Source organism: Aquarana catesbeiana, linkage group LG05 (genome assembly GCF_042186555.1).
Source record: "Aquarana catesbeiana isolate 2022-GZ linkage group LG05, ASM4218655v1, whole genome shotgun sequence".
NCBI classification, from domain to species: Eukaryota; Metazoa; Chordata; class Amphibia; order Anura; family Ranidae; genus Aquarana; species Aquarana catesbeiana.
In genome coordinates, this window is record NC_133328.1 from 100,690,114 (window position 1) to 100,716,183 (window position 26,070).

At 41.7% G+C, this 26,070-nt stretch overlaps 1 protein-coding gene across 1 annotated transcript in view; it reads left to right on the forward strand.

Annotated features, from left to right (window-relative positions):
• Window positions 1-26,070, forward strand: part of ACVR2B (activin A receptor type 2B) — a 279,211-nt gene that overhangs the window by 236,513 nt on the left and 16,628 nt on the right. The window contains exon 7 of the mRNA XM_073632740.1: window positions 468-616. Within this exon, the coding sequence (XP_073488841.1) occupies window positions 468-616 (149 nt within the window). The remainder of the gene's footprint in view (window positions 1-467; window positions 617-26,070) is intronic.

Consider the following 26,070-nt stretch of genomic DNA (forward strand, 5'->3'; position numbering starts at 1 on the left):
AACAAGAACAATGGATACATCAACTCGAAACTGAGAAACGTGCCTAAAATCCTGTTTTATAATTGGATATAGAGAAAACCAGAATGGTAAATCTGTACTGATAAAAAAATATATTTTCATAAATCAATGTTATCCATTCTGTTTAAAAAAAAAAAGAAAAGAAAAATTCCCAGCTTCACCCCCTCCTTCATGATCTGCACCTCTGTATTCTGTGTGCCTTTTATAAATTTATATGGTACGGCTTCCGAAAAGTGGCATGAGATTTAAAACACCGCATGGAGATTGTAGAAGTAACTGTGACATCTAGTGGCCAGATTGATATTGCCGTTTCTGCCACTAATCAATGGAACGGAGCACTTCACACGTTTTACCGAGTTAGGGATAATTGCACTTCCTGCATTATGTTCATTTAAAATGTCCAGTCTTAAAAAAAATTCATATGACTTCCCGTTGTGTTTTTGCTCCAGGGCTCTCTGACAGACTACCTAAAAGGAAACGTTATAAACTGGAACGAATTATGCCACATTGCGGAGTCTATGGCACGAGGGCTGGCATACCTTCATGAAGACGTGCCTCGTTGTAAAGGCGAAGGGCACAAGCCTGCCATTGCTCACAGGTACGAATGAATCCTAGTTCTTCAATATGTATCAGAATGTAAACCTCTTGCAAGTAAGTCATGGGGCTCAAATCTAGCGTTCTTCAAAGGGAACAGTTTTATGTCCCGTGAAACTAAACCAAAATTAAAAATTTCCTTTTTTTTTTTGTAGTCAGCATTGTTTTTGCAGATACATCCCCTGTGCTAGAGTCACCAGATGTTGCGGGGAGCCACCAGCCCAGTAACGGTGGCAGCCGGGGTCTCTCCTGTGCCTGATTTCAGCAGCAAAGGTCTCCTGCAGATTTCACAGGTGTTGTTAATTAGCCCGGGCTGACAGCCAATAACCCAGTCCTGAAAAGCTGTGGCTAGCTGCAGTGGCTCTCGCGCCACTTGGAGAAAGAAAGGCAGCCCTGCAAAACTGGAAGGACAAACTGGTTTCATCCCCTCACTATTCAGTGATAGCAGGCCAGTGAACCCCATTTCCATCCTAAACCTTTAAAGGGCAAATTAATTTGTGCCGCAGGAGACTATTACTTTTTAAAGTCATTATGAGTCATTCTCAGTTATCTCGCACAACAAGACAGCACAAAAGCAGTAAAACAGACTTTGTGATCAACTATTAAATTCCTCTGTCCAGAGTACCAGTTTGTGCCAATTTAAAAAAAAAAAAAAAAAAAAAAAAAAAACCTTCACTACTTCTTGCATGGGAATGTTTTAAATGAAAAGCTGTTGATAAATCAACTGCAGATTTGTTCACAACTAACAAAAGCATAACAGAAGGACTTTAAATGTGCCTTTGAGAACTGAGTCCACATTTGATTTATATTAAAACTTAAATTTAATTAGATTACATGTTAAAAAAGACATTAAAATGTCATAGTGTACGACATTTCAAAGTCATACACTATATGATATCAATATCAAGAAATATATCATAGAAAAAAAATGTGTATATATATATATATATATATATATATATATATATATATATATATATATATATATATATATATATATATATATATATATAATTACAAGATAACATTCACATTTATATATACAGTGAGGGGAAAAAAGTATTTGATCACTTGCTGATTTTGTATGTTTGCCCACTGACAAAGAAATGATCAGTCTATAATTTTAATGGTAGGTTTATTTTAAGTGAAAAACCGAATAACAACAAGAGTATTTAAAAAAAGTTATACATTGAAATGCATTTTAATGAGTGAAATAAGTATTTGATCCCTTTTCAATCAGCAAGATTTCTGGCTCCTAGGTGTCTTCTATAAAGGGAGTGCTGCTAAACTTTAGCCTGTATAAAAGACACCAGTCCACAGAAGCAAGCAATCAATTAGATTCCAATTTCTCCCCCATGGCCAAGCAAAAGAGCTGTCCAAGGATGTCAGGGGCAAGATTGTAGACCTACACAAGGCTGGAATGGGCTACGAGACCATCGCCAAGCAGCTTGGTGAGACGGTGACAACAGTTGGGGTGATTATCCGCAAATGGAAGAGACACAAAATAAGTGTCAATCTCCCTCGGTCTGGGGCTCCATGCAAGATCTCACCTTGTGGAGTTTCAATCTGAAGTTTGCTAATGAACATCTGAATGATTCAGAGGCGTAGTGGGTGAAAGTGTTGTGGTCAGATGAGACCAAAATCAAGCTCTTTGGCATCAACTCAACTCGCTGTGTTTGGAGGAGGAGGCATGCTGCCTATGACCCTAAGAACACATCCCCACCATCAAACATGGAGGTGAAAACATTATGCTTTGGGGGTGTTTTTCTTCTAAGAGGACAGGACAACTTTACCCCATCATAGGGACAATGGATAGGGCCATGCACCATCAAATCTTGAGTGAGAGCTATATACATAGTACCCAATTTATGTGGTCCTAAAGAAGCAGGGAATCCCGCAAAACTTGTAGACCAACGTACTATCAAATTACTGACCAACTGAATTCAAACAATATATCCACTTCATATTCTCAATCTGTACTGTATGGTATACACTATGATGTTTTAATGTCTTTTTTAACATGTAATCTAATAAAATTTGTTAAGTTCACAAAGGAATCACAAAGGCACATTTGAAGTCCTGATTTGTCCTTCTGTTGTGCTTTTGTTAAAGTGGTTGTTAACCCACTTCTATAAAATGCTCCTATCTCCTCTGTAAAATTACAATAAGTACCCCTGTGACTGTGTTATATAATAAATATGCTTATCTATACCGCTAACACATTGGCTCACTTATCGACTGACAGGTCCATCGGGGGGGGGCGCCACTGCCGCTGATGTTACAGAGAGGATAGGAGCATTATATACTTAATATGAGGGCGGAGCAGGCAGGAAGGGGAGGGAGGGAGGAGGAGAACATAGGAGCAGAGAGGAGAATAGATAGCAGGCTGCGGATGATGGAGGCACGTAAACTGAGCAAGGGATCAGCAGCCATAATACACCATGGTCAGTTTACAAAGGGGAGCATATAGCCAGGCAGGATCAGCCAGGTATTTTTAGGTATTACAGGGGTCCAAATGACACAGCACAAGCACTGTGCTGTAAAACATGCTTTAACTGCTTGCTGAACCAGCCGCTGTCATTAAACAACGGCAGGTTGGCACGGCTGTGCGAATTGCCGTAGGTGCACGTCAGACGCTTTAAGAGCGATAGGGGGTGCAGCGCGGCGCAGGAGCCAATGCGTGTGGCCGGTGGCTACAATGTCCACCGGCCACGCGGGATCACTCCACAGAGAGCCAGAACAGGGATCTGTGTATGTAAACAAACAGATCCCCGTTCTGACAGGGGAGTAGAGAAGGATCTGCTGTACCTAGTGACCCCCTCCCAGTTAGAAACACCTTCCTAGGGAACACTTAACCCCTTGATTGCCCCCTAGTGTTAACCCCTTCCCTGCCAGTAACATTTCTACAGTAATCAGTGGCGCAAATGTCACTGGTACCAAAAAAGTGTCAAAAGTGTCTGATCTGTCCGCCGCAATGTCGCAGTCCCGCTAAAAATTGCAGATCGCCGCCATTACTAGTAAAAAAAAAAATAAGTAAAAATGCCATAAAACTATCCCCTATTTTGTAGATGCTAAAACTTTTGTGCAAACCAATCAATATACGCTTATTGCGATTTTTTTTTTTCCAAAAATATGTAGAAGAATACATATTGGCCTAAACTGATGAAGAAATGTTTTTTCTACATTTTTTGGGGGATATTTATTATAGCAAAAAGTAAAAAATATTGTTTTTTTTTTTTTTCCAAATTGTCAGTCTTTCTTTGTTGCGCAAAAAATAAAAACCACAGAGGTGATCAAATACCACCAAAAAAAAGCTCTATTTGTGGGGAAAAAAGGACATAAATTTTGTTTGGGCACGACCGCGCAATTGTCAGTTAAAGCGATGCTGTGCCATATCGCAAAAAAATGGCCTGGTCATTAAGTGGTTTAGGATCTGTTTTGGGGTTTTTTTTTGGGTTTAACAAACGCTTTAATGTAAAAATTTGGGATGATGCCAATGAGAACTTGAATGATACCTATAAAGGGCATCCCACCCCAGCTTTACAATTTAGTGTTGTTCACAACTAACTCGTACAGCTGTCCGGGACTGCAGGTTTAGTGGCTGTAAGCACAAAGAAATGGTTTACCCAATGTGAGGCAGCCGGGTTTGGACACGTTCAAGATGATTTATTAAAGTAGTTAGGAATCTCAAAGTGTATTGAACTGGAAAAAAAAAAGAATCTCAAAGTGTACTGTATGTATAGTCAAAACTTTTATCCATTCATTTCATGACTGGCACAGAACATGACAGACCGGATTCTCCCTGAAAGGAACAGGAACCGGAAGTTATACATTTTGTCTCCTGCTCAAGGACCCCAGTCATTTTTCTGTCCCTTTCAGGTGTAGACGGACAAGACAAAAACAAAATACTGTTGCCTGATCTGATTCTGTCCAAAATAACCTATTTTAAATAACCAGCATGTTATACTTACCTATTCCTGTGTAATGGCTTTGCACAGAGCAGCCCCGATCTGCTTCTGTTTGGGTCCCCTGCCGGTGGTCCTTGCTCATCCCCCTGCCGAGTGCCCCCATTAGCAAGCCTTTTGCGATGGGGCCCACTCCTTTGAATGGACGTTGTCAATTCACACACATTCAGCCGCAGCACGGAGCTCTGAAGAATCAGCACGTGTATGCCATTTCCTCAGAGCTCATGCATGGGTGACATCATTGGCTGTAGAGACAGTGAATATCTCCTAAATGGTGCATATTTAGGAGATATTCCTTGCACCTACAGGTAAGTTTTTTTTTTATAAGCTTTCCTGTAGGTACAAGTGTCCAATGGAAGTTGATTACGACTTTAAAACCGACATATATTTAAAATTATGGACAAGGGACATTACTTCCCTTCAGTAAGATGTGTGTCCTGTGTCCTTATTCAACAGAAATCTTCTGGTGCAGTGGGGGTTAATAGAACTAAGGGAGCCGTCCAGCTCCTCCGTTCACAGAAGCTGTACTATAGCTCCTATGAATGAAACAAGATCTGTGAATGGAGGACAAGTGGATGGTTAAAAGGTCCACCCTCTACATTCATATATCATGTTTCATTCATAGGAGCTGTGATACGGCCTCGGCATTTTCGTAAATATCTCCTAAACCGTGGAGGTTTAGGAGATATTTCAAGCACCTACAGGTAAGCCTTAATGTAGGCTTACCTGTAGGCAAAAGGTGTACAGGGTGTATAACCACTTTAACCGGCACATGCGCTCTGAAGGTCTGGCATACAGTGCCGAACCTTCAGAGCCCGTGCCGTAAATAGCGGCTCCTGCACGCATGCACGGGAGTGATGTCATCACTTCTCCGGCCACTCATGTAGCCAGAGGACATGGACATGAACACGAAAGGAGGATCGGGGCAAGATGTCAGCCCTCTCAGCGGTGACAGCGCGGCGCTTTATTCTAAGGTAAGTCTCATCGGTATGCATCGCATACTAGCATATTATGACATTGCCTTACAGGAAAAGTCTTTTTTTTTTTTTTTATTCAACTATTACTACTTTAAGGTCCATTTGAAGCAATACAGTTTTGTGGGGGATTTTTTGGTTTTTTTTTCAGTATAAATGTGCTAATATGTATAACGTATGCAGTATTTGCTTTTTTTTGTATCATTTAAAATTATTTTTTTTAACTAATTGGTCACACTGCACAGATAAGCTGAATTTTTTGCAAGCATTTTTTTGATTTAGACGTTTTTTTGAGTGCACACGTCAGTCCACAAAGAACATTGCACAGGTTATCACTCTCTAAAATACTGCTAAATTCAAAATGGCAATAAATGTGAGTTTCAGTGATGTGTGTGTTAATGTATGCAGTTAGAAATAGTGTGTGGTAGTGATAAAAACATGCTTTGTAATATAAAATGATTCAAGACAAAATAAGGCTTTCAGCAGTTACAGTATATTTGTTGACTTCACATGAAAGCGTAAAGACTCCATATCTTCTAAATATTTTTAGTCAATTAAATATTTTTAGGAGAAAACTTTAATGAGATAAAATAACTCCCCTATGCTCTTTATATAATACTCTTTATCTACAGAGAGGCATCTCTGCTGTCCTGTAGACCCATTACAGGCTTGTTAGTGGTCTTAATTCAAGAATCTTTGTGTGGTCTCCTGGTTACCTGATTCATACTGAATGTCCGTTGTCTTTCAAACTACGGTAGTGACATCAATTTAGTGACCACGTGCAGCCCAGGCTAATGACAAAATACTCCTATTAGCCCGTTATTTATTAGCCAGGGCCTGAAAGATGCATTCTTGTACGTTGTAAGTGAAAGAAATGTGTTTCTCATTTACACAAGCCTGGAGTCTTCTAAGGAGTCAGCATGGACAACTCACAGTAGGGAGAGTTGCCGTTTCACGCTGCAGCCTACCCATTATCCAAAATATAAATGTGCTGATGGCCCCTCAGTAATGGCCCTGCCAGTGCAGATGGACCAAGTCTCAAGCTGGGTGAAACTGATTTGCTCTGACTAATATGCTCACTACCAAAGAGTTATGTGGCAAATGAGATGCTTCTTCTATTTCATGGCTTTCTGTGGGAGCATTACAGTCACCTGAATGGCTTCCTGTTTGTCACCTAGAAGACTCGTACCAGAGTCTGGCCTTATATTCCTATCAGCAATAGTTTATTTTCACCCCTCATTTGTGCTGTTTGCTGGATTTTAATAAAAGTGGAAGATTACAGGAAACAATAGAAATACTACTCAATCAATAAATAATGCAAGACACAAAGGGCTATATTCAAAGTGCAGTAACCCTTTATAGCCAAGCCATTTGCTGAAATCAGAGTTTGTATAAAATTGATTTAGCATGTTGTTCTTATCAGTTTTATAAAATAAAAAAACTAGGACGCTGCTGAAATTTGACTGCTTTCTTCTTCACTACTTCTAAAGATTTGTTTCTATTTCGTCTTTCTCAAATTATTAAAGTGAACCCATCCTAGCCCAAACAGTACCTACTGTAGGAGTGCAGGCACCAAAGTAAATCTGTTAATCGTCCCATCAAAACTTTTGGCCACTGTTGTACAAGTACTGCTTGGTTGTCCTTAAAGAGGAACTGCAGTCTGCTCACATAATTTGTAATAAAAACATCTTTGCCATTCTGAAGCTTTCCTCCAACCACTTTGCATATTATTTTATATATACTGTGATTCTGTACTTGCCAAATTTGCAGCAGAAATCAACCTCCACTAAGTCTGGCTGCAACCATTTTAACTGTGGGCAGCTGAAGCTGCTGCCTGTTCACTTCCTTGATTTACACTGACAAACAGATGCACACCTCCAGCTCTGCAGCTCTCATTGGCCTCTTATTACTCACCCCCCCCCCCCCCCCCCTCCATTAATGGCAAACTCTCCTAGGAATGAGAGAGAGAGCTGTGCATGATGTCATACGCCTAGGCTTTTTACCAGACTAGAAACAGGAAGTGGGCTGTATAAAGTATTTACTGGCAGAAAAAAATGTTTTACTATCCAAAGTATCCAAAGAAAAAATGACTGAAGGTCCTCTTTAACTGGTTTCTTATTACAGTACTAGTTATAGCTGCCTCCAGGCATTGCACAGTTTGGAACACACTCAAATAAAATGATAGATATTATATGATGATTTAATTTCCTTCAGAGACAATAAAAATAAAGCATGCATTATAGATTCCCTTTACATTTTATCTTTAAAGTTAACCATTTGTTACTTTTTAAGTAGGCAGGTAATATTAGAAATGCAGGCACCTAACGGTAAGTTTTATGTACTATATCTGTACATGTTTACAGCCCGAAATCCAGACTAACCCTCTGCAGGACTTTGCTATGGCTATATTAGTTACAGAACAATAGTGATGTGCTAGGGGAGATACTGTGAATTTTCACTTACATTTGTACCAATTTACCACAATATTGCCCCAGGAGAAAGGGAGTTTACCCTTTATGCCGCGTTCACGTGGATGCAATTCTTTGCATTTATAAGCCATTTATAAACAAATATATTTGTAATGATTATAGCATACTTCCTAACTGTCCCTGTTTCTGCAAAACCATCCTGGATGTTGACACACATCTTGCAGTCCCATGGCCCTAGAATTGTCACACAGCACCCCACTGTCTGCTGTTGCTATTCTGCACAGTGAATGCAGTGCAGGGGAAAACGACAGTCAGCATTAAACAGTAGCTGGTCCACAATTCAGGAAGTGTACGCATCATTCTAACTTCTGGAACTGCACGCCGAATGTCTTCTCCATTCCCAGGTGTCCTTCATTCTTAGGTTCTAAAATTTGAGGCTTGTTTTATATCAGAACTCCGAGATATTCAAAAAATCCCCCATTAGTACAACACACACACACACACACACACCACTAAACAGTCATTAAATTTCTTACCATTTAAGAGATATGACTGATTGAATTTTCAGGAAGTCAGCTCTGTGATTCAAAAAATGCATCATCTTTTCTGGCAGGGAGGATCTCTTAGAACTGTGATTGCATCATATTCTCTTCTCTCTCTCTAAGGCCCCTTTCACACTGGGGCCGTTTGCAGGCGTTATTGCGCTAACAATAGCGCCTGCAAACCGACCTAAAACTGCCACTACTGTTTCTCCAGTGTGAAAGCCCGAGGGCTTTCACACTGGAGCGGTGCGCTGGCAGGAGAGAAAAAAAACTGCAAACAGCATCTTTGGAGCGGTGTATTCACCGCTCCTAAACCGCTCCTGCCCATTGAAATCAATAGGGCAGCGTGGCTATACCGCGGGCATAGCGGCGCTGTAGCGGTGCTATGCGAGCGGTTTTAACCCTTTTTCGGCCACCAGCAGGGGTTAAAACCGCACCACTAGCGGCCGAATACCGCCGCTAAAACGACGGTAAAGCACAGTTTTACCGCCGACGCCCCCACCGCCCCAGTGTGAAAGGGGCCTAACTGTAACCAGTCTACATTTCCCATGAATCCTTGGGATGGGAGTGAATGTGAGAGGTACACTAGGCTTGTAAATGTGAACAAGCCCACTTCAACATAAATCACACCCCTCATTCTGCTGCCAGCAAGCCATACATGCCACATGGTATGATAGGTTACAGTCTTATAAATGCAGTGCAGCATGTCAGGGACCACCAGTGCTGCTTGTTAACCACTTCAGCCCTGGAAGAATTTACCCCCTTCCTGACCAGAGCACTTTTTGCGATTCGGCACTGCGTCACTTTACCTGACAATTGCGCGGTCATGCGACGTGGCTCCCAAAAGAAATTGACGTCCTTTTTTTCCCACAAATAGAGCTTTCTTTTGGTGGTATTTGATCGCCTCTGCGGTTTTTATTTTTTGCGCTATAAACAAAAATAGAGCGACAATTTTGAAAAAAAACGCATTATTTTTTACTTTTTGCTATAATAAATATCCCCCAAAAATATATAAAAAACTATTTGTTTCCTCAGTTTAGCCGATACGTATTCTTCTACATATTTTTGGTAAAAAAATTGCAATAAGCGATTATTGATCGGTTTGCACAAAAGTTATAGCGTTTACAAAATAGGGGATAGTTTTATGGCATTTTTTATTAATAATTAATTGTTTTTTTGTTTTTTTTTATGGCGGCGATCAGCGATTTTTATTGTGACTGCGACATTATGGCGGACACATCGGACATTTTTGACACATTTTTTGGGACCATTGTCATTTATACAGCAATCAGTGCTATAAAAATGCATTGACTCCTGTGTAAATGACACTGGCAGTGAAGGGGTTAACCACTAGGGGGCGGGGAGGGGTTAAATCAGTACTAGGGAGAGTTTTATAACTGTCAGGGGATAGGCTGTGTGTGTGACGTCACTAATCTCTGCTCCGATGACACTGTCACTAGGAAGAACGGGGAGATGCTGTTTACATCAGCATCTCCCCGTTCTTCCTCCCCGTGAGGCGATCGCGGGTATGACCGCGGCGATCGAGTCCGCGGGACCCACGACCTGACTCACGGAGCTTGCCACGGGTGCGTGCACGCGCCCGCTGGCCGCCTCTTAAAGGGCAACGTACAGGTACGCGATTTTGCCTGTACGAGCCCTTCTGCCGCAGTATCTGCGTGAGGCGGTCGGCAAGCGGTTAAGGACCACCATGTCAGGGACCACCAGTGCTGCTTGTCAGGGACCATGTCAGGGATCACCAGTGCTGAATGTCAGGGATTACCAGTGCCGCTTGTCAGAGACCCCCAGTGCCGCTTGTCAGGGACCACCAGTGCCGAATGTTAGGGACCACCATGTCAGGGACTACCAGTGTAAAGCCAGGATTATTATCATTAATCACTTGTATGACACAGATCTCCTCCTGTGTCAGGTATTGTATGTGAGAACACCAATCGCTGATCTCCTGCTGCTATTATGACTGACAGCTCAGGGGGGGGTGGAGGCGTGAGATTGGTGTTCTGATATAACAATACCTGACACAGTGGGAGCTCCCCGCTGTGTCATACAAGTAATTACTGATGATAATCCCCGCTCTACACGGAGATAGCGGGGGGGAGGGGGGGGCGGATTACTGGCAGGAGCGGAGGAGGTAGGAGAGAGGGGAAGGAGGACACCTCCTCCATGGGCGGCACAGAGCGGGGGCTGTGAGATGTTGGTCCCCTCCGCTACCAACATGTCTGCTTCCTTCCTGCTCGTTTTCTGAGGACTACAATGGGGCCTATCAGATCGCTGGCTGAGCTTAGGAGAGGGATAGAAGCCAGCGGTCTTACAAACGGGATGTCAGCAGACAATAACAGTTTTTCAGTAAGTTCAGCTCAGAAGAACATGGATGGCAAAGTTGGTGAAAGTAGAAGATCAGCAACAAGGACATGGAAAAAGAATTTTGGCCGGAGTTCTGCTTTTAAATGTATAATGCACCCTGTTTGTGCTTCATAAATTTCTCCTGTGTTTGAGTGAATGCAGGCTTAAAGTTCCAACAACTTTAACCACTTGTCCTCCAAAAGATTTACCTCCCTTCATGACCAGGTCGTTTTTTGCAATATGGCACTGCGTTACTTTAACTGACAACTGCGCGGTCATGCGACGCTGTACCCAAATAAAATTTGTCATTTTTCCCCACAAATAGAGATTTCTTTTGGTGGTATTTGATCACCTCTGCGGGTTTGATTTGCGCTATAAACAAAAAAAAACAAACAAAAAAAACTTTCTGCTATAAAACATATCCAATAAAAAGAATTGAAAAAAAATCTAATTTCTTCATAATTTTAGGCCAATATGTAAAAAAATCCCAATAAGCATATATTGATTGGTTTGCGCAAAAGTTATAGCGTCTACAAACTATGGGATATTTTTATTTATTTTTACTAGTGATGGCGGCGATCAATAACTTATAGCTGGACTGCAATTTTGCGGCAGACAAATTAGACACTAACTGACGCTTTTTGGGGGCCAGTAACACGAATACAGTGGTCAGTGCTAAAAATTATGCACTGTCACTGTACTAATAACACTGGCTGGGAAGGGGTTAACATCAGGGACGGTTGAAGGGTTAACTGTGCCTAGCTGGTGTTTTCTTACTGTGAAGGAGGTATTTGTACTAGGGGAAGGCATGGATTGGTGCCCCTGCTTTGCTTAGACCCAGGATCCATGCCTTCTGTACTGAAGCATCAGTGTGTGCCGGTGGACATTGAGTCCGCCGCTAAGCTCCCGATGTGTATAATCACAGCAGAAGCAGGCCATCAGCGGCTCGCGTGCGCGCCCCAGACCCGGAAGTGTCAGGTCATGTACTAGGTGCACAGAGTGGCTGGCTTAAAATCCTATATTACCTTACTGAGTATGTATGTTCCTCATGTACAGTGGCTTGCGAAAGTATTCGGCCCCCTTGAACTTTTCAACCTTTTGCCACATTTCAGGCTTCAAACATAAAGATATAAAATTTTTATTTTTTGTGAAGAATCACCAACAAGTGGGACACAATTGTGAAGTGGAACGAAATCTATTGGATACATTAAACTTTTTTAGCAATTAAAAAACTGAAAAGTGGTGCGTGCAAAATTATTCGGCCCCTTTACTTTCAGTGCAGCAAACTCACTCCAGAAGTTCAGCGAGGATCTCTGAATGATCCAATGTTGTCCTAAATGACTGATGGTGATAAATAGAATCCACCTGTGTGTAATCAAGTCTCTGTATAAATGCACCTGCTCTGTGATAGTCTCAGGGTTCTGTTGAAAGCGCAGAGAGCATCATGAAGACCAAGGAACACACCAGGCAGGTCCGTAATACTGTTGTGGAGAAGTTTAAAGCCGGATTTGGATACAAAAAGATTTCCCAAGCTTTAAACATCCCAAGGAGCACTGTGCAAGCGATCATTTTGAAATGGAAGGAGTATCAGACCACTGCAAATCTACCAAGACCTGGCTGTCCCTCTAAACTTTCAGCTCAGACAAGGAGAAGACTGATCAGAGATGCAGCCAAGAGGCCCATGATCACTCTGGATGAACTGCAGAGAACTACAGCTGAGGTGGGAGAGTCTGTCCATAGGACAACAATCAGTCGTACACTGCACAAATCTGGCCTTTATGGAAGAGTGGCAAGAAGAAAGCCATTTCTCAAAGATATCCATAAAAAGTCTCGTCTAAAGTTTGCCTCAAGCCACCTGGGAGACACACCAAACGTGGAAGAAGGTGCTCTGGTCCGATGAAACCAAAATCGAACTTTTTGGCAACAATGCAAAACGATATGTTTGGCGTAAAAGCAACACAGCTCATCACACTCAACACACCATCCCCACTATCAAACATGGTAGTGGCAGCATCATGGTTTGGGCCTGCTTTTCTTCAGCAGGGACAGGGAAGATGGTTAAAATTGAGGGGAAGGTGGATGCAGCCAAATACAGGACCATTCTGGATGAAAACCTGTTGGAGTCTGCAAAGGACCTGAAACTGGGACGGAGATTTATCTTCCAACAAGACAATGATCCCAAACATACAGCAAAATCTACAAAGGAATGGTTCACAAATAAACGTATCCAGGTGTTAGAATGGCCAAGTCAAAGTCCAGACCTGAATCCAATCGAGAATCTGTGGAAAGAGCTGAAAACTGCTGTTCACAAACGCTCTCCATCCAACCTCACTGAGCTCGAGCTGTTTTGCAAGGAAGAATGGGCAAGAATTTCAGTCTCTCGATGTGCAAAACTGATAGAGACATACCCCAAGCAACTTGCAGCTGTAATCGCAGCAAAAGGTGGCTCTAAAAAGTATTAACGCAAGGGGGCCGAATAATTTTGCACGCCCCACTTTTCATTTTTTTATTAGTTAAAAAAGTTTCAAAAATCCAAAAGATTTTGTTCCACTTCACAATTGTGTCCCACTTGTTGGTGATTCTTCACAAAAAATAAAAATTTTATATCTTTATGTTTGAAGCCTGAAATGTGGCAAAAGGTTGAAAAGTTCAAGGGGGCCGAATACTTTCGCAAGCCACTGTATTTGTGTGGGTTTTATTGAATCCACTGGTTTTCTTTCCACCATCAAAAAACAAGCTTACAGGTAGACTAGTTTGCTTTCATCCACATTAGCCCAGCTTTTGCGTGTCTGTGTGTAATGCCTAGTACACATGATCAGAAAGTCTGAGAAAAAAATACAGCTTTTCAAAGCGATCGTACAATAATCTGATCTAATTAGTACACAGCTTTCAAAAGCCAATCACGACAGTTCATGTAAAATTATTCAAATCGACAATCACGAACATTTTATTTTTCTTTTAATCAGTATAGTATTCATCCGAAAAATTCCGAAGGCCAAGACCACGCATGCTCAGAAACGAAATAATACATTGCAGTACTATACATTATATCACTTCCCAAGTTGTGTTCTGTCGTATGAGAATTTTCATAGCTTGACCTTAACCAATAACCTATTGGTTTTCAATATGAAAACAAAAAACGAACAAATGATCATTTGTTCAATATTCTCATCGTGTGTAAGAGGCTTATGCCTGTGGTAGGGATTGTAAGCTCCTTTTGTAGACCTGGAATCATGTGAAGAGTTTTTAGTTTTCTTTGTAAACAACTGTAGTACTTACCAGCACTGTATAAATAAAATAAATTAATAAACGTAAAGGGTAAAAGCACAAAATTACAGCTTTACAGTCCATGCAGTAGCAATGAAATGTTTGGCGGTGTGGAACTTTAAAGGCAATGGATTCTACTATAAACGCGAGGCAATGAGCCAATTAAAATGATTCACTTTTTAACTCAGGGAAATCACTGGTGCTTGGCACTAAGTGAAATGAATCGTGAAATTCCAATAATTACATTTTTTGTTTGTCGAACAATTCATATTTATAAAGGGAAAAGCATACAGTAAAGCCTTTGCAGATATGTTAATAGATGTGGACACAGCTGAAAGAACTTGACATATGCAAATCTAAAAGAGGGAAAAAAAAAAAAAAATTCAGCCATGTATTATTCAACACACACCCAAAATAATGTGTACTGTAGTGTATTTAAACAGAATGAATGAACCAACATTACAGCCTTACAACCAAATTTGAAATCTTCTAAATTAAGCCTATTTTACTAAAACATTAACTGTACTTCTCTGTCAATGCTATTTTCGTATTTGATTATTTTGATTATTTTTGGGGTTTTGACCTTCAGCAATTAGTGGCATATTTCTCATGACTGAATATTGCTTGGTTTCGGGGCTTTAAAGTTACAGTCATATTAGTAAGGATCAATAATATTTACCCTGTATTTACAGGTGGTATATTTTGAAATAGCTGTTCTTACACCACATAGTATAGACCGTAAAACCAAGAATAAATAAGCAAAGCAAACAACAATGCAGCTCACCCATCGGTTTAAAGCTCCAGATGCCCTGACAGTGTCCACATGCCGACACTTTTAAAAAACAAGTATAAAGATTGCTATTGCTGGATTTTCGCAAGTAAGAATTTTTTGTCTCATACCTAAAACCAAAACATTGCAGCACATTTCAGACAAAAGTTCTTTATTTAACTAAAGATTGATAAAGTTCTTCTGTCCAAAATGTGATGGAAATGCTTTGGATTTGGCTATGGGTCGATGTAGTTTTAATTGCTTGCTATAGATTACACTTCTATTTGGTAGGATATGAGGTTCCACATATCAGATGCCTGACCATATTACGATTCGGGAGCACTTTGCCATTTCTGCAGGTCTTAAGAGCCTAACTCCATCTTCAACATCATGTTAGATCTGTATTTGGGACCCCCCCACCACTAACCACAACTCTACCACATATTTAGTATATATATTGTGATGCCCTAAAGTGGTTCTAAAGGTAAAAGGTTTTGTACCTTAGAGTGGAACTTTAGTCAGAAAATTAAGTCCTGCTAGATCATTTCAGGCTGGCCTCTTTTGCAGGTATAACAAAACATTAAAAATACTTGTCTATACTGTTTAACATCCAGTAATACACTGCCTCACCCTGCTCTGCGCATGCTCAGTTGCTCTCCATTTTTAGGCACTGCAGAGTTTGTAGAGGCTGATCTGCTGACAGCCTTAAAACTGAATTCAACCCCCCTGTCCTTTACAGCCAAGGAAATTGCTTCTGTTTAATCTGCAACTGCCATGGTGCTGCACATGTGCTCTGTTATGACTTCAGGCATTTGATGGTTTGACCGTTTGGATGAGAACACAGACAAATTTGACAGTTAGCAATTCTGGCATTCCAGGAATGTAACTGTTTTTTTAAACCATTAAATTGATGGGTTTAGTTCCACTTTATAACTTACTGCTGTTCAGGGGCTCTGGGCTTCAACAAAATGGCAGCCTCCAGCATAAGAAAACAGGGGCAATGCTGGAGGCAGTTTACAGTGCACACTAATTTTGGTAGCATAATTATTAATTTGCAATGTATGTTCCTTGTTAAAGAACATTATTTTTTATCAAGTTATCGAGCTGTTATGGGTAAAGTTCAGCTTTTACCACTTCCCATCCTGTCCATAGTCATATGATGTCCACAGAGTAAGGATGGGCTCGGGCGTGTTCACACAGCCCACGTGCAGAGCCCGCCAGGAAGTCGGCACTGCACTGCACTAATCACAGGCAGTGAGAAGTTGTCCCGTTGTGCGGCTGCAGAGATCGGGAAATGTCTCACTGCCTGTGATTAGCGCAGCGCCGTGCCGACTTCCTGGTGGGCTCTGCAGGTCCTCTGCTTCCCGCCGGCATAGGGGACACCAGCGATCAGTTGTGACAGAGCAGGAACATGGATCTGTGTGTGTAAACGCACAGATCTACATCCTGCCAGGACGTAGTGTGTTCCTAGTATATAGGAACACCGATCGGTCGCCTCCCCCAGACATGCCCATCCCCCCACAGTAAGGGAACACATTTAACCCCTTGATCGCCCCCTAGTGTTAACCCCTTCCCTGCCAGTGACATTTATACAGTAATCAGTGGCTATTTATAGCACTGATCGCTGTATAAATGTAAATGGTGTCAAAAGTGTCCAGTCTATCTGCCGCAGTGTCGCAGTCACCGCCATTACTAGTAAAAAAAAAATAATAATAATGCCATAAATCAATAACCTATTTTGTAGGCACTCTAACTTTTGCACAAACCAATCAATATACGCTTATCGCAATTTTTTTTTTTTTTACCAAAAATATGTAGAAGAATACATATCGACCTAAACTGGGGGGGGGGGAATATATATATATATATATATATATATATATATATAATTTTTTTTTTAATTGGGGTATTTATTATAGCAAAAAGTAAAAAATATTGTTTTTTTGTTCAAAATTGTTGGTCTTTTTTTATTTATAGTGCAAGAAATAAAAACCACAGAGGTGGTCAAATACCACCAAAAAAAAGCTCTATTTGTGGGGAAAAAATGATCAAAATTTCATTTGGGTACAATGTTGCATGACCGCGCAATTGTCATTCAAGTGTGACAGCGCTGAAAGCTGAATATTGGCCTGGGCAGGAAGGGGGTGAAAGTGCCCAGTATTGAAGTGGTTAATGCATTCTCTGTATTAAGGTAAAAAAAACTTTTGTTCAGCTCCCCTCCATGCTTTCCTGAGCCCAATCTCGATCCAGCACTGTGCCTGAGAGCAGTGGCGCTCTCCTCTCTCCCTCCCTCTGTCTCCTCACTCAACATGGGCGTTTGGCTCCTGCTGCTGTCCATCACAGCCTGTCAGGAAGGAGTGGGGGAGAGGCCACCCTGCGCTGTGTGCATAAATGGAGACACAGAGCCTGTCTTGGGATCGAGCCCACATCAGTGCCCCCTTAGCAAGCAGCTTGCTATGGTGGTATTCAAAAGCGTGGAAGGGCCTGGAGCACTGGTGGGGATCCCCAGAAAAAAAATCCCACAATCTGGATGTACATTCCCCTCTTTGCATTGGTTGTTCCTCGTGGACGCTGGTGGTTTGACCTACCTCGCCGTACCTAATTGGCATCAATGACCTCTTCCTGATATATATCAGCAAATCTCTATACCATCTTTGAGTTCAGACCTCCACTTTATATATATCCACACATGTGTTACTCATATCTGAATCTGCAATGAACCATGGTGATGTTGACCTGAAGTACCTGTTGGCAGACTGTCAGACCATAGCCTGTTGCTCTGTATGCAGCTAATTGTTTGAACTAATCATACAAAAAATCCTTACAGGAAACCCCTGAAGAAGGAACTGAATTTTTATTCCTATCCGAAACATGTTGGGCTCCTTTATACCACGCATGTGGATGCTTTCCCTTACCAGTATACACATTTGCGTGGTTTAGGTATTTTGTATGCATTGTTCATTACTTTTATAACCATGTTTTGTATATTCTAATAAAGTATTTTTTTCTTTTACTATTTCTGGGCATTCCTCATACCAATTACAATATTTAGTATGTTTCTTTTTCCTTTACCTTGATTTACCCATTGCTTACTCCCTTCCCATTCACCCGTACCATCCCAGGGTTTCCTTCTTTTTATCATTATTTTTTTGCAATGTATTATAGGGATGTGGTGAACTGGGTATAAGTTCATTGTTACACTCATATATGGTAGTGCACCATTTTCTATTTAAACTAGAAAAGGAGGATCAGGCTTCTGTGTGCGAAATCATTGCAAAGAGCAGGCAAATATAATATGTATGTATGTTTTTCTTTTTAATTCCTTTTAATCACTTTAAATGTCTATACCAGGTAAGAGTAAGGCATCCTATACATTATACAATGTTCTTGTACAATTTTCCTTTAGTTTAATCAAAACCATATAACATTAGGTCAAACCTAAACATTTCAATTTGTATGCAATCAGGCAGGCCCTTGCTCTACATAGTTGAAGGTAAATTTAAAGGAAATTGAACAAGAAAATTGTATAATGTATGGCCAGCTTAAGGATGTTATGTCTGGAACACATCATCTGGTATGATGACCTGTAGATTTAAGTTGTGAATAAGATATTATTTTGGACAATGGCTGTGGGATGCAGAAGTACGGACTAGCACATCCTTTGGAGCTGGCAGAGAGTTAATTTAGGCAAAGAAGCCATATAATAATATACTAACCCTTAGACCTCTGTTCACATGGTACTATTGGCAAAACTTCTCCCTTGATATTCAATAGCCTTAAAAGTCCACTTAATCAGGAAAAAAAAAAAAAGATTTGTCAGTTGCATTCTAGAGGAGATTGTCAAGGGAAGACTTGCATCTATTTCCAGAGACAATTTCTAATTTGTTGCTGCTTGTTCTTTAATGGGAAGTATTCTGGCCAGAGAGGCGATCAAAAAGTGTGTCTTTCCTTACAAATCTATAATTCACATGAATCAATGAGGCTCACTGTATGTGAGCTCTATAAGAGCTTTATCGAATTAGATTATTGCGTGGCCTAGGTTGCATGGTCTCTGGCTACCCGGGGAATTGTGGGAGCTTCATGTAATTTGAAAACTACAAGAAGTCCATTGTTTTAGACTTACAGTAAAAGAAGAGAATGAACAAGGTATAAACACAAAGTAAAACCTTCATGTACAAGACATTTGGCAATGGTAGACCACATATTTATTTCTCTTATAACGGGTGTACTTTAAGAACTCCTAAGGCCCCTTTCACACTGGGGCGGTGGGGGCGTCGGCGGTACAACAGCGCTATTTTTAGCGCTGCTGTACCGTCATTCTTGCTGTGGTATTCGGCCGCTAGCGGTGCGGTTTTAACCCCCGCTGGTGGCCGAAAAAGGGTTAAAATCCCTCGTACAGCGCGGCTATAGCCGCGGTATTGCCACGGTATAGCCGCGCTGTCCCATTGATTTCAATGGGCAGGAGCGGTGAAGGAGCGGTGAATACACCGCTCCTTCCCCGCTCCAAAAAAGCGGTTTGCAGGACTTTTTTCACCGCCCTGCCTGCGCACCGCTTCAGTGTGAAAGCCCTCGGGCTTTCACACTGAACAAACAGCGGAGGCTGTTTAGGGGCGGTTTTCAGGCGGTATTTTTAGCGCAATACCGCCTGAAAACCGCTCCAGTGTGAAAGGGGCCTAACAGAAGATTCCCCTTTTCCTCTGCGGTTGAATGATCTGCAATGTTTCTCATGCTGCTGCGGTGTCAGAAGAAAACTACGTCTAAGACCCCTTCCACATTTTAGGCGTTTTTCAGGCGCTAAGGGGCTAAAAATGGCGCCTGAAAAATGCCTCATCTGCAATCCCAGTATGAAAGTCCAATGCTTTCACACGGGGCACTGCGCTGGCAGGACATTAAAAACAAGTCCTGCAAGCAGCTTCTTTGGGGCTCCTAAAGCGCCCCTGCCCATTGAAATCAATGGGCAGCACCTGCAACGTGCCTGGGCAGTGGCACTTTTAACCCTTTATTCGCCCGCTAGCAGGGATTAAAAGCACCGCTAGCGGTGAAAAGCACCTCTAAAACAAGAGTAAAGCGCTGCTAAAACTAGCGGCGCTTTACCGCCAACTAGGCCGCTCTGTCAGTGTGTAAGGGCTCTAACTCATTATGTGCTAGAGATTTCTAACAGACAGCAGTATGCCCCCTTGCTTATTCAGATTTTGTCTATTGACTAAGCAGCTGCTATTTTCGTTTTAAATTTATGATAGGGCTGATGTGTAGACTGAAGGGATGAGGAAAAGTTCAAAGGATAACTGTTCTGGTAAACCGGAGTTCTAATTTCAAATACAACTTTTTCCATCTCTTCTTTCCCTGTGCTTTAAAAGATGTCACATGCCAATATAAAAACTGATTTATTTACATTCAGCCTGTCTGAGCTATACATAGTATAAATCTGCATGCATTAAGCCGGCCAGAGACAGAGCGATTTTCTTTCCTGCAACTCCTGCCTCCACCAGGTGAACACAGTGGTTACTACTGACTGCTATAATAGCCACTAGCAATATATGCATTTAAAATCTGACAGGCTGGTTATACCCAAGTTAATCGATCAACGTGGGTACATTCAGCCTGTGCATACATGGTTCGAGTCCCAGCCGGTCACTTCTGAAATGGGAGAGATTTGGACCGTCTGTGGCTGGCTTTAGACCCATACTCCAGACAGGGAAGGCATCAGGGATCCCTCTAGCTGTGTGATTTGCTTCTTACCATTGCTGGGAGGAATAAGCTCTGTATAGTAGAACTTATGCAAGGGATTGCCTTCTTCTGATTGCCTGTGATTTGATTTGATTGCAGTACTAGAATCACTGAAGAAATGTAATCAAAACAGGTAGCTGCACTCTATACTGTACTGTTGACCAGTTGACTCTAGACAGGCTGAGTTTAGACAAAAGCACAGACAGGGTAAATGAAGAAAGCAGTGAGGGGTTGTATTTACAAAGTTGTTTGGTGCCGGTTATATTAGTAGTAATTGCTGTAGCAATATTCATGGCTAATAACACATACATTATTACTTTGTAAATTGATCTTAAATTTATTTTAAAGTATAGTTACTTTAAAGCAGAACTAAACCTAGCTTTTAGAAGACTACAAGCATAGGTGTGTGCAGCCTATTGCATTAGGGTGTGCGCCCCAAAGTTCAAACACACATGGCTTTCTCTGCAGCCTTAGCTGCACGGGGCAGTGAATGAACGAGAAGTGCTCTGTGCTGAGCGGCTTCCCGTTCATTCACAAACTGAAGAATATTAAACAATTTACTATGCTTCTGTTATGAATGATCACAGTATATGAGTGTTCACTGTGTTCATTTAGAAAAGGAAGGAGCTGGTATTTACTAGTCCCTTCCCCCACTCTCCAACCTGAAAGATCCCCCGCAGCAGCTGGGGGGCGAGGAGAGGAGGAAAGCCAGAAGCATTGCACAGCGGGGGGACCAACATGGGGGAAGTCTGGGCAGAATGGGGGAATCGGTACTGAACGTAGTGATTAGGGTGTGCCCAGGCACACCTGGCACACCTGCGCACAGGTGGATCACCATCTAAAGGGTACATCAACACAGGCCTGGGCACAGGTGGTGATCCACCTGTGCGCAGGAGTCGTTGTTTCTTTTTTGCTAATTTACTGCACCTGTGGGGTCTCCAGCTGCAAAGTGGTTTTCATCAGGTTTCTATATTTGACTCACTGACAATGGTTTTATCTATTGAGGAAAGACAGCTAAGAAGATCCTTATTGGCTAAGGGATTCACTACAAGTATTGACTCTTTTGAAGTTCAGAATCCCACCAATGAAGGAAAAACAGCATGTGCAGCTGATGAGCTGACCCCATCGAGAGAGGACAAAATGATATCTTTGTTTTACAGATTAAAGGATTTACTGGAGAAGGAGATGTTACAATGGTGGGACATTTTGCTCTTACAAAAGTATGTTGAATTTAAACGAGTCCCTGGGGGCCTAAGAATCACCAAATTGTGCTCATTTCTTGACGATGATCTCAAAGACAAGTGGGTCTCCTGTCTACATGATTGCAACCAATTATGGTTGCAATACATCATTGTTCAGAGGGAACGCAATCTCGATAAAATTCGTATTGATATTAATACTCTACAAGAGAGTTTGTCCACATATCTAGATGTTACAACATTTGAAAGTTGGGACCGTAAAATCAATGAACAGATGATGGCGTATGAGACTAACCTTATCAGTAAAAAATCAGGAAAATTTGAGCGAGACCGGTTGGACTACCTTAATAATAGGGAATTCAACTGGAAGAAGCCCAGGTCTCCTACTGATAAGGCAAAAGGGGTGAAAGTTGTTAAGAGTAGGTCAAAAAACAATAACAATAACACTAATAAACATAATGGAACAAATAGGAATAATTATACCACTAATGAGCATAAACATTCCACCAGTTCATCCCAGGCTGTTTATTCATCTCAGCCTCAGTATACTAAGTATACTGAAGATCCTAGTCACACTAGGAATGGTCGATCACACAATAAGATTGGTAAACCATTTTTCAAAAAGAATAATAATAACAAAAATACACTTCGTAGACATCGACCCTCTATTGAGGATCGTATGAATGGGAATAGAGACTCTCATCCAACACCATTATCCAATGCTGTTGCTACTGTAGTAGTGGATGCTGGAGGTAGAGGTTCTGCTAGCCCCTCACTTCATATGAGGCGCTGTTCCACCACTTGTGCAGCCTCATCACCGCCTCCTACAATCAGGCCTGCGGTCTTTCCTTCACCTTCTGACCCTGAGACAACATTTGATCCCTCCATAGTTACCCACAATCCCTTTACCATCTTGGAGAACCTAGCATTTGATCTTAATAATGGCAGCATTGCCAACGTAACACCCCCACTGACTTTTTTAGAGACGGAAGTTTCAAGGTTAGAGGGGATTGCAACGGAGCACGAGGTGTTGAACCCTCTGTCATGCACTCTGTCAACAAAGAAGTCAAGGAAAAGGGAGGAGGAACTAGAAGAGGCAGAAGAGGTGGTAAGAGACACAAAAAGAGGCAGAGTATAAATCGCACTCTTGCAACTATTAAGATCTATATTCTATCTAGCTCCGTGTTCACTGACACTGACCTTGATCTACTTAGGAAAGGTCTCAACTATGCCCCTCCCAGTGTCCCTAATCTTTTTGAACTATTTGTTGATCTCAACAAATATGTACGTAAACTTACCCTACAGCGGTACTACATACTAAAAGACACTGGTAAATTCTCGGCAACTATCAGGAATGCAGAACCGCCGTCTAGTCCGCCTTCGGATAGGAGTATTGACGACGACTCGGCCCTGAATATTTTAGAGGAACTTTATGCAGAGGCAGAGAATAGTGATTCACCATCCTTTTCCTGTGAGTCCCTTAGCGACACAGCGATAGTCCACACTTCCTTTGCCCCGAAATCTTCTTTTTTTCCACATTGGGCTAAGGGGAAATATATCTCGACATTCTATGATGTGGTCTTCGAATCCTTTAGAATGAGATTTCACCATGCTTACTTACAAAGGGAACAAGTTTAATAAACACCTTGCCCCGTTGGGGCTATCTGTCGTTAGCCTTAGGCAGAATCAAGACGTCATCATTTGGAAAGCTGATAAAGGTGGTAGTTTAGTTATTCAAAACAGAGAAGACTATATTGCCGAGGCTATGAGGCTATTGGGGGATACAGGTACCTACATCAAATTGAAAGGTGACCCTGTTATAGAATAAACGAAAGATCTGAAATCTCTTCTAGATCAAGCCCTACTGGATGCCGTCCTCACCAAAAATGAGTATCACTTTCTCTATAACAGACATGCCCTGACACCACACTTTTACCACATTCCAAAGGTGCACAAAAGCGAGGTTGATCCCCCTGGTAGACCCATTATTGCAGGTATTGACAGCATCACTAGCAATGTGGGATGCTACATCGATAATTTTCTACAGGGAATAGTTACGAATCTTCCATCTTTTGTTAGGGATTCGAGCCATGTGTTGGAAATTTTATCGCATTATGTATGGCAGCCTAGATACAGATGGCTTTCCTTAGCTGTAGCCTCGCTCTATACATCGATTGATCATATCTATGGCCTAAGAGCAGTAAATCATTATCTATCCAAAGAAGGTGCACTTAACTCTGTGCAGGTGAAGTTTGTACTTGATTGTGTTGAATTCTCTCTCAAACATGACCACTTCTCTTTTCTTGGAGAGCATTATTTGCAGATTAAGGGTACTGCTATGGGGGCCAGGTTCGCCCCTAGCTATGCCAACATTTTTATGGGCTATTGGGAGAAGTTGTTCATTTGGAACAATAACCCCTTTGGGGCGAACCTGGTCCTCTACGTCAGATATATCGATGATATCCTTATCATTTGGGATGACTGATCAGGAGCTATGTCTATTCCTTCAGCACTGTAGAGACAATCCTTTTGGGATTGAGTTTACTCATGTCATTAGTAGTGACTGCCTTGTTTTACATAGTTACATAGTAGGTTACATAGTAGGTGAGGTTGAAAAAAGACACAAGTCCATCAAGTCCAACCTATGTGTGTGATTATGTGTCAGTATTGCATTGTATATCCCTGTATGTTGTGGTCATTCAGGTGCTTATCTAATAGTTTCTTGAAGCCATCAATGCTCCCCGCTGAGACCACCGCTTGTGGAAGGGAATTCCACATCCTTGCCGCTCTTACAGTAAAGAACCCTCTACGTAGTTTAAGATTAAACCTCTTTTCTTCTAATTTTAATGAGTGGCCACGAGTCTTGGTAAACTCTCTTCTGCGAAAAAGTTTTATCCCTATTGAGGGGTCACCAGTCCGGTATTTGTAAATTGAAATCATATCCCCTCTCAAGCGTCTCTTCTCCAGAGAGAATAAGTTCAGTGCTCGCAACCTTTCCTCATAACTAAGATCCTCCAGACCCTTTATTAGCTTTGTTGCCCTTCTTTGAACTCGCTCCATTTCCAGTACATCCTTCCTGAGGACTGGTGCCCAGAACTGGACCGCATACTCTAGGTGCGGCCGGACCAGAGTCTTGTAGAGCGAGAGAATTATCGTTTTATCTCTGGAGTTGATCCCCCTTTTAATGCATGCCAATATTCTGTTTGCTTTGTTAGCAGCAGCTTGGCATTGCCTGCCATTGCTGAGCCTATCATCCACTAGGACCCCCAGGTCCTTTTCCATCCTAGATTCCCCCAGAGGTTCTCCCCCCAGCGTATAGAATGCATTCATATTTTTGCCACCCAAATGCATTATTTTACATTTTTCTACATTGAACCTCATTTGCCATGTAGTCGCCCACCCCATTAATTTGTTCAGGTCTTTTTGCAAGGTTTCCACGTCCTGCGGAGAAGTTATTGCCCTGCTTAGCTTAGTATCGTCTGCAAATACAGAGATTGAACTGTTTATCCCATCCTCCAGATCATTTATGAACAAATTAAATAGGATTGGTCCCAGCACAGAACCCTGGGGCACCCCACTACCCACCCCTGACCATTCTGAGTACTCCCCATTTATCACCACCCTCTGAACTCGCCCTTGTAGCCAGTTTTCAATCCATGTACTCACCCTATGGTCCATGCCAACAGACCTTATTTTGTACAGTAAACGTTTATGGGGAACTGTGTCAAATGCTTTTGCAAAATCCAGATACACCACGTCTACAGGCCTTCCTTTATCTAGATGGCAACTCACCTCCTCATAGAAGGTTAATAGATTGGTTTGGCAAGAACGATTCTTCATGAATCCATGCTGATTACTGCTAATGATATCGTACGTATTACTAAAATCCTGTATATAGTCCCTTATCATCCCCTCCAAGAGTTTACATACTATCGATGTTAGGCTAACTGGTCTGTAATTCCCAGGGATGTATTTTGGGCCCTTTTTAAATATAGGTGCTACATTGGCTTTTCTCCAATCAGCTGGTACCATTCCAGTCAGTAGACTATCTGTAAAAATTAGGAACAACGGTCTGGTAATCACTTGACTGAGTTCCCTAAGTACCCTCGGATGCAAGCCATCTGGTCCCGGTGATTTATTAATGTTAAGTTTCTCAAGTCTAATTTTAATTCCGTCCTCTGTTAACCATGTAGGTGCTTCCTGTGTTGTGTCATGAGGATAAACACTG